Below are 10,964 nucleotides of genomic sequence, written 5' to 3' on the forward strand. Positions count from 1 at the left end.
TGGAATGAATCGTGGAAAGGAATTGGGAATTGGGAATTGAGAATTGAGTGAAATGATATCTGAAAGATTAGGGTTTTATAAATAAATTAAATTATTGAATCAAAGTCTGACAATTGGGGATCTTTGAGAAAATGCGGGAGGTTTCGGCCAGGGGTTTTTTTTTTTTTTTTTTACTCCATTTTACTTTTTTGTTCCCATGTGGAAAGCTGTGTGCTGACGTAGCACATGGGATTTGTTTTGTTTTTAAAAATAAAATAAAATTATTTTCTATTATTTTATTTATTTACTTATATTTTTGGTTCTAGAGAATGCTTTGGATTGGCTTTACTTCCCTTTTCTCCAACCATTTTGCTTCTAGAATGTTAGCATAGTAAATAAAGAATAAAGATCACGACTTTTATTTTTTTATTTTTAGTTCATTTTCTCGGATTTGTCGATGTTGCCTTGCTCGAATGAGGATCCAACGGCTTTTTTTTTTTGCACGCGAGATGTTCATCTCACATAAAAAAAAAAAAGTTGGATCTAGCATATGGGCACTTATGAGCAGTGCGCATGTATAAACATCGAATTAACCCCTTTTCTCATCAATTCTGCATTCATCTCCGTAACATTTCATTTAACGATTACCAAAGTCAATTGTTCGATTATATATAAGTTTTTGTTATTGTCGAAAAAATATTTAGATACGGTGAATAAACATAATCTTACGAAATTTTAGAGATTTTTTAAATATAGTGACTTCAGACGAGTCAAATAATCAAAGTCTAATTCGCAAATTAACTAGGTAAAGCAGACAACCATCAAAAATATTCTTTAATAAAGACATAAAGGTAGTGTTTGAAAAGCTTCTAGGAAACATTTTTCAGTTTTTCATTCACAAAATTTTGAACTTTTGTGAAAAAAAGTTAAGAAGTGCTTCCTAAAACTTCTACCAAACACAACCAAAGAACCTCTACACTTGATGAATAAATAAGTACTTGATGAATAAATAAGTACAATCATGGATACTATTTATGACTTTATTTGATTTTTTTACGCTTACGTATCTTCAAACGGTAAAATGCTTTCAAAATCTTTCAGTTGACATAATACTATTGTACCCTCAAGATCAGCATATAGATTAGCTAAAAGATCTTTCTTCCACCAAAAAAAAAAAAAAAATGAATGAAAATAGAGCCAAAATTGTATATGTATCATAAAATTTTCACGGAAGCAAAACATCTAGAAACAGTAAAAATGGCAATGCACGTTAAGAGATATAAATTTCCACAACTATTTATGAGGTCTCAATTTAGGCCCACCATATGCTAAGCTTCTAGAAACACTCTTCTCTAGTGTGTGTATATATTAATTTTTATTTTTATTATATATAAGTTTAAGTTGACCTGAATGATAAACATTAATTAATTTTGATTTTTGTTTTAATTAATGTTTGTCATATTTATATGCTAAACGATTCGCTGTTATAATAAGGTGGTTTAGAGGTTATAATTATTATGATATTTAATAATATAAATATTGTATATAATTGAGCAACACACTAGTAATCATAGTAACTAATAATTGTCCAATTTCTTGAAATATACATATATTCTTTATATATTATTATAAAGCAAGAAATTATTTTGTGATGGGTCAATTGAATAATAATAATAATAATAATAATAATAATAATAATAATAATTGAAATAGGTGAAATCAAAATTTCCAATTCCGCAAAAAGCCAAGAATTGCAAAATGAAATTTGCATCTTGCTAGGTCTCTTATCATGGAAAATGTCAAGACTTGCAGAAGCAATATCTCTTTCACTCTACAAAGGCCATAGATTTAAAGCTAAGTCATCAATTGCAACCTTTCTCGATAGCTATAGCCTATATATTCTTGTGGACCATTTTATTTTCGGTGCTTGAGGTTTATTTTTTTCCTTGAAAAAAAGAAAAAGAAAAAAGCTATGAAATATATAAAGTGCGAAGATTTTATTTGTGAGTGTAATTGTTCAGACATCTTTATTTGTTCATTAATTGAAGCTTAATTTTAATGATAATTGATAAAGCAAATCCTATTTTCCACCCACGCCTGCAAGCACTTGCCCGAAAAAATGAATTTGGTATAATTTTATATAAGTATATAAATTATATAAATTAAGTATATATAATTAAGTATATATAAGTATATAAATTAAGTAATTTTGTGTCAAGATATTCGCACAAACATTTTATACAAAATACATCGAAAGTAAAACTTTCAATATAACGTATAATCTTACATGTAAATGCATGCTATATATGTAATGATATGTCCAATAAGATGATTTGAAATTGATTTTACACATATTGATATCACTGGCTCTTACGAAAATTAATTATAAAAATTAGGCTTTTCATCATTGAAAAGAACAATTGAAATAATCTAGTAGCTGAGCACTTGGTACGTCGACATTTATAAAATCTACTTTTTTGAGTAAAATGGCGTGTCTTTTTCATTGATGATTGTGATGTACGTACAACATGATCACAAGTTCCTTATAATGTAAATAACCATTGTTTTTTAAAAAATAATAATAATGTAAATAACCACCGTAAATTGATTGTAAATAAAATATAAAAAATTTTAAGGCTCCGCTTGTTACGCGTGATGGGATAAACAAAGGATTGATAATAAGAAGGATTAAAAAATAAAAAATATGGATAAATAATTTGACGGGATAAAATACATGATGTTTGATATGATGATAACATTAAGGATTAATTTTGTGTATTACCATGAAAGGACTAAAATATCTCCATGAATTGTAAATAATTACCTAGGTCTTAGTCTAAATATAATAAACAAAACAATAAATAATATGAAATAAAATAATAGTAGTAATAAGAAATAAATAACTGGATATTTTTTTTAAAATATATTAATATTATCGATAGTAAGTACAATAGAAAATGAAGAAATAAGTCTAATATAATTAAATTAAATATTTTGATAATATTAATAAATGCTAAAAATAATTTCGAAAATAAATTGATAATAATAAAGAATAGGAATATATAGAAATAAATATATCTATGAAATAATAAAGAATAGGAATAAAAATAAATATATCTATGAATAATATAATAATAATAAATAATAATAATTTATTATTATTATTATCATTATTATCATATTAATATTAAAAATTATTTGTATTAATTTTTAAAGTGTATTTTTATTATACATTTATTATTCTCATGTAAAGTGTTATTTCTTTCTGTTTTATAATTAGTATAATTTATATATTATTATTAATTGAATTCTTACTATCAATTATTTTTATTACTATTTTTACATTTAATATCACTATTTTTATTATTATTTATTTAAATATTACTTCCATTAATTTTCTTACTATTTTCCAGTTAATGTTATTATTGACTGAAATATTATTATTATTTGTTACTAATTCATTTCTTTTTGCTACTTCTTCTTACTCGTCATTGTTATTATTTATTAGAAAACTATATTAATTTATTTTTTTATTTATTAAATTCTTATATCTCACAATACATATTATTAATTCATTTCTTACTATCACTTATTAATATTGTCACTATTCTTGTCGTTTCTAGACCATTATTTATAATACATTTATTTCTCATTATATAACTATTATTATTAAAATAATATTATTAAATTATTTCATTTTAATTTATTTAATATATCTTATTACTTCATTTTTACATTGTTTATTACTATTTTACTATTTAGGATAATTGAATAATAATATAATATCATATTTTTTGACGAAGTAAAATTATTTGAAAAATTAAAAAATTTAAAAATATTAAGCAGTGAATCGTCAATCAGGGTTGACGATTTTAATAAAAATATTATATTTTTAAAATATGTAAATTCACATTTTATTAGATTAAAAAATTGAATTTTTAAGTAACGTATTTTTCATTTTTCTCTCTATGAGCAGTAATAAAGTAAAATACTCTTTAAAAAAAATAATAAAGTAAAATACTCTTTAAAACCACCAATTCAAAAGTTTGACGTATTCAAAATTCACAAGGGTATAAAAGTAAAAATAATAGTTATCATTAGATTTACGAAAACAATCACACGGCCCACCAAATGATTAATAGTCTTCCTTTTTGTGTGAACAGTGCGGGCTTTATGCGGGCTTCCTTGATAATTTGAAAGAGTAAAAATCGTACCAAACTAAGGATTATGAGAGATTAATAGTTAATTTACCTCTTATCCCATGTACCAAACATGGCCTAACAAAAGTTGAGATGAAATCGAGATCATTGAGTTCAAGTCATCCTAAGATATATTAACCATTCATCTGTGTCTTCACATTAACGTTATCAATATCAATACTACATATGTGTTGAGATATGAACCATTTGATATCGGTTGATATATCATTTTAAGTTCAGTCGTTGAAACAAGCGAGCGGAAAAGGCTCGTCTGCACTTCGTTATTTGAACGGGTTTGAAAATTTTCAATCTGCATATTTGATGGGCGGGTTGACCTCATGGTCCTTGCAATTTTTTAGTTATCAGCCAAGCAAGGACGAGTCAAAAAATTTCTAACCCGACGAGTCAAGCTTATTTGATGACTCTAATTCTAACGATAACATCCCATCAACCGAATATTGGTGCTATTAAGGGCATTTACAATGGGCGAGGAAATGGGCTTCCTTGCCCATTTGATTTCCTCGCCCCTTAAATCGCACGAGGATGACTTCTCGTGCGATAGAGCAAGCGGGGCCACGCGGAATCTTCTCACGGTGAAGTCTCACTACTCCTCTTTTATTTTTTTTAGTTTTTTAATGGCTAGATTAAATTTGGTCGTTCAAGAAGAATGATCAGATTTAATCTTATTGTTTTAATATTTTAAAAATAATATAAATTTTAAAAAAAACAATGGTGCTAAATATTAAAGACGAATAATTAATTTGTGTGTTTTTTATTTGATAAATTGCTGAAAAATCTCCAATGCAAATATGTTTTGCTCTACACTTCCTGGGCACTTTTTTGTACCATAATTTTTGTTAATTTTTATCACATCTTATATGGTTTTGTACCACGTGATGTATGATGTTGTACCACATTTTATGACTAGGGAGCCCAAAGCAAAACATGTTTGTATTTGGGAATTTTTGGGCAAATTGCCCTTTTTTATTTATGTGTTATTTTGAATAATATTTTTATAATTTTAATTATGTGTAATTTTAATTTTTTCAATTATATGTAATTTTATTTTTAAATATTCATTTATTTTATGAAATAAAAAATTAATATTTAACATCATCTCTTCAACCATGAGATGAAGTTATCATCGGTGACATCAGCATGCAATGAAGTTACCAACCCCATCATACCAACGGTTGGGTCGATGTTGGCTTCAGGGCACTGCCCTAAATCCAGGATTAATGGCCCGAATCAATTCTACAAGTCAAATCAATTGACCTGCAAAGAGATCTGGGCCGATGAATCCCCATCCGGAGCTCGCGTTCAAATGAGTCCATTTGAAATTAAATGTGAGTTATCATACATACTTAGGGAGTGTTTGCAAAATATTATACTTTTGTATAAATGATTAAATTTATAGATTATAAAAAAGTTAAGAAAAATCAAAAGTTGGTAGAGTTTGAAAACAAATGTGAAAATATAAAAATCAAAGTTGGGTAGTATTTGATAAATAAGTGATTAGATTGATTTCAACATTGAACTTTTTATTAGTAGCTTTTGGATTTCAATTAAGTTAAAAATAAGCTAACACGTAATTTGGATTTAAGAAACACACACAAATGATTTTTTAAGGCAAAATCTAACAATCACGTTTTTAGTGATTGCAAGCACTTTCTTAATTATGTATTTAATTAATTAATATTTGCCAAATTTTTAATTATCTATACTATCTATATAAAGGTTGAGGGCCTTTGAATAACTACTTTTTGGTGTGTCATCACACACCAAAATATCTTTCAATTTTATCCTTTATCCACATTTTTCTTCATTCTTTCTCTTCTACCTTTTTTAATATAGTAGTATATTAAATTTATATTATTTTCTCAATAACTAATTTTTAACTACTAAATAATACATTATTTCATAAACTATATAAAGGTTGAGAGCCTTTGAATAACTACTTTTTGGTGTGTCATCACACACCAAAATATCTTCCAATTTTACCTTTTATCCACATTTTTCTTCATTCTTTCTCTTCTACCTTTTTTAATATAGTAGTATATTAAATTTATATTATTTTCTCAATAACTAATTTTTAACTACTAAATAATACATTATTTTATAAATAAAAATCATAAAATATCATATATTATATCACACACGCAACTGCGTGTTGACGGTTGAACATGACTAATATTCCTATTTTAAATTCAAGTCAATCTTCTTTAACCACTCAATGATTTAAATTTCACAACTCCACTATGGCTAATATTTAAATATGTCGTTCGTTTTTCACGATGTGAGTGACATGAATCATAAGCTGTCTCAAATAAACTAAAATATATCTTTATCTCGTTAGGCCAAAGCTACAAGTTTTTTTTTTTTTTTTTTTTTAAGTCCAGGATATGATTGTTATAATTATACATTCGATTCTTTTATTTGAAATCTCATATTATAGTTGAAATTTTATGTCAAATGAATTACACATCATCGATTATGTAATTTCCTTTCTTTTGATTACAAAGCATTAATAAATTTCGATGATTATATGCTATTAAATCAAAATAATGGACTGAATGAACTAAATTATTATCATTATATATATATATATATATGTATATATATATATATATGTGTGTGTATATTTTATTTTTTCTTTAAAAAAAAAACTAAAGCAAAGCCTTCATACCGTCTTTACCGTACCAAAAAAAAAACCAAATATATCGAAAATTTCGGTATACTTATACCGTACCGAAATTTTCGGTATCGGTATCGATATAAGATTTTTGCATTTTCGGTATGATACCGTGTATACCGATATTTTTTTTAAAAAATAATATAAAAAACGGTATACACGATATCGATATAAATTTCTTTCATACCGAAATTTTCGGTAAGATATCGGTATCGAAATTTTCGGTATCGAAATTTCCGGTACGATATGTGATATTCGATACGGCATGCGATATACCGTACCGAACCACCCCTACTCATGACCACTGAGAAGTCGGGAGTTGACAACAAAGTTTACATTGTAAGACTCGATAAAGATAGATGGTAAATGTCGACCATCACAATTATTCAAGGCCATATTATATTTCTCCGTCTTCAATAGTTTCATTCGAACAATTTTTAAAAGCAAATTAATTTTCAAAGCTTTTCAGTAAAATGTTAAATTTCAAAAGTTAATGACACTATTCTTGGGTAAATTTCACGTAATCTATCTGGGTGCTTGTGGGGCCGCTGGTTTGGATACAATGGACTCGAACCATCTTGAACAAATTTTCGAGGAGTTTTTATTTACGTCAACTATAAAAATATTAAAATTGTACATTATTATAAATTTTATTAATTACTATAACAAATGACAATTGAATACATGGATAATGTAATTTAATAGGAAAAACTCATAATTGTTAAGTTTCTTGTGAAACGGCCTCACGAATATTTATCAAAAAATGGGTAGACTCGATCTCTATATAAAGTGAAAGAATATTTTTGATATAAAGTTTTCAATATAAAAAAATATATACATCTCACAAAATTAATTTGTGAAATTGTTTCACGAGAATTTTTGTATTATATTTTTAGATAAAAATTGCTATCAAAGCTTTAGCAACATAGTGGCACAATATCATGGACATTGGACAGAGATCAACTCTTGCTTATTTATTAGCCATTTTTCACGGTCCCCAAAATACTATGATACGTGCATTATACCGCAAAAAAAAATCACGTTTAAAAATTAAAATAGGAAATTCGATGTTATACTGAAGTAGTTATCACCAAAATACAATGATATATGCATTATATTGCATATGAAATCATTCGTAAATAGAAAATTCGAATTCGACTCTACAGTTGGGTTACTTAGTAACCCCACTCCAGGGATGCGAGCCCAACATAAAGTAAAAAAATTGATGTGCATCTTAGTTTTCTTCAATAGTACCCACTGCATGGTGGAAGTACCAGTTTAAAATCGTGATACCATTGTCCAAACGAACAAGAGAAACATTTTTAAAATATGTAACTAAAAAAGTTTCATATATATTTTTAACGTAGCGATAAAAGCTGAAATTATAGGCATTAGGAGTTGGAAAATACTTAGGTTTGCCCTTCTACTTTCACCTATTTTTTTTAGAAAATAGAAAATAATTTTCAAAAGTCAAATCTCAACGGAAAACCGTTCTAATTTATATTCCAAGTGGAATTTCCAAAGGCTATTTAACAAAATATATAATAATTTTTTTTATTAAATGCTTCGATAATTTATACTAGTTTCCAAGGTGGATGAAAAACTAAGTTACAACACTGCAATTCTCAACATGATCAGTTGTAAAAGCTCCTCGTGATTAATTCAATGATAACTATAAGGTAGTAAAACGGAAGGTTAACGAGATGCTACACTGGATGTGTGAATAAAATTTGTAGCACTGTACAAACCATAAAACCAATAGTTTGTTTTTCAAAGTGAAACAAGAACACGAGAATCATGAAAGAAAATGCATTAAACGTACTTGTCCAGAGAAACTCCAAAAATAAACACAAGCATTACTAAACTTGTGTCCTTTTTACCTTTTGGGAACTATCTTGAACTGCATTTGTTTACTTGTTCGTAGAAAGATGAATTGTTAGTTGATGATACTAACCCATGTGAGCTAAATCTAAAATTCGATTAATTAGTTGAGTTCGCATCTCAAAACTTGTCTTCTGGCATAATTTTCTAATAATATTTTCCAAAATATTAGTAATTTTACTTGAGATCAAGAACTGGTCAATCAAATTAGATCCCAACTCCTTTAGATATAGGATCTCCTACTTAATTTTATCTAATTGGTTCGATTGTGAATTCAAATTCATCATGTCAGAAATAAATCTAAGACATGCTTAGCATGAATATAATTTCGGGTTGAAAAGAAATCATTTGCAATTCACAAGCCCCAAAAAAAACACACAGTCTACAGAGGGGAAAACCCGACCAGACACTCTTGCAGGAAACCTTTGCAATGCTTTGGGAAACAAGATTATTTTAACTAGAGACAAAACCATGTTATTTTTTCGCAAGAAACATGAAGCAACAGCAACCTTAGTTTTCGAAAAATCTGTGAAAATCCCTGTCGTTTTGTATGATCTAATCTGTAAACCACCCAACCCACCTTTCCTCGCCTCATGTTATTGTTGCCTCAGTCAAACCCAAAACACACACACACACACACACAAACAAAACATTGAGAGAGAGAGAGTTGACCAGGCGTCTTGCAGGTGAGCTACCAGCTTCTGCTTCACACGAGCAATGGGGCGTTGAATTCTTTAATAAAATCATGCAGTTTATATGCATTTGCAACTCCAATACCACCACCGTGCATACGATCCTTTCTATTTAACTACACGTCCAGTCCACCATGTGATACAACACCCAGGGTCACCAACTGACGGCATGTTCAGTATTTTCTCCCTTTAGAATATACATCCGACTATATAAAACGTTAGATTCGTATACCCTGTCTAAAAATCATATAAATTAGTTGAACTCATACCTGGAAATGGGTAGAATTCCATGCTGTGAAAAGGAGAATGTCAAAAGAGGGCAATGGACTCCAGAGGAAGACCAGAAACTGTCGTCCTACATTGCTCAAAATGGAACGAGGAATTGGCGCCTCATTCCCAAGCATGCAGGTTTTTTCCTCGGATCTAATATTTTCTTGGATCGTGATGTGATTAGAATAACATTACTATTCTTCAAGGAAATCCATCAAGCTGGCTGACTCGTTGATTAATATGAATTTCCAGGTCTTCAGAGATGTGGGAAGAGCTGTAGATTGCGATGGACTAATTACCTCCGTCCCGACCTCAAACACGGGCAATTCTCAGAGGCAGAAGAGCAGACTATAGTAACCCTTCACTCGGTCCTCGGAAACAGGTAATATCCCATAACGAGCTCAGAAAATATAGTTATTCAATGATTCATACAATTAAAATTTATTTTCTATTTGTCGGTTTAATATGGCACGAAAACCGTAGAGTACTGAAAAGTTTTCTAACAGTAGGATTGCTTACCTTGTATTAAACAGATGGTCTGTAATTGCTGCCCAGCTGCAGGGACGTACAGACAATGACGTTAAAAATCATTGGAACACCAAACTTAAGAAGAAGCTTTCCGGTATGGGAATTGATCCTGTTACACACAAGCCATTTTCTCACCTCATAACAGAGATAGCCACACTTCCACCACCACAGGCTCCGAATTTGGCTGAAGCAGCCCTTGGGTGCTTCAAAGACGAAATGCTTCATCTCCTCACAAAGAGACGTATTGACCTCCAGATGCAGCAATGTGGAACAGTTCCATCTAACCACAACATTTGCATTAAACCCGAGGATAATAAAGATGATACAATTGAAAAGATCAAATTTGGTTTGTCGAAGGCCATAAAAGAGCCTGACTTGCTTCCGCTAAATAAGCCTTGGGACCCTGTTGGAGCAACTTCCATGAATCTCGATAGAACTTTTAATACTTATCCGGGATCAGATTCTGGATTTCAGTATGAACTTGCTTCTCTTGGTAATCATGGGGATGTATCTCCATGGAGCCAGAGTTTGTGCACTGGGAGCACATGCACTGCAGGGGACCAGCATGGTCATTTTCATGAAAACCTTGAGGATGAACAAGGGGAGAACTCCGGAAGTAGAAAAGAAACAAGAATTGGATCTAGTATTTTCAACTCAGACTGCTCCTTGTGGGATTTACCATCCGATGATTTGATCAATCCTATGCTTTAAGAAAAATCGGGC

General features: G+C 29.3%; 1 protein-coding gene across 1 annotated transcript; it reads left to right on the top strand.

Annotated features, from left to right (window-relative positions):
* The first annotated feature begins 8,986 nt into the window (after positions 1-8,986).
* Positions 8,987-10,952, top strand: LOC140892164 (transcription factor MYB80). Its single transcript, XM_073300933.1, has 3 exons — positions 8,987-9,851; positions 9,966-10,095; positions 10,247-10,952. The coding sequence occupies exons 1-3, from the start codon at positions 9,719-9,721 to the stop codon at positions 10,950-10,952; spliced, it is 969 nt and encodes a 322-aa protein (XP_073157034.1). The 5' UTR covers positions 8,987-9,718.
* The last annotated feature ends 12 nt before the right edge of the window (positions 10,953-10,964 follow it).

This window comes from Henckelia pumila, chromosome 3 (genome assembly GCF_033568475.1).
Source record: "Henckelia pumila isolate YLH828 chromosome 3, ASM3356847v2, whole genome shotgun sequence".
Lineage (NCBI taxonomy): Eukaryota > Viridiplantae > Streptophyta > Magnoliopsida > Lamiales > Gesneriaceae > Henckelia > Henckelia pumila.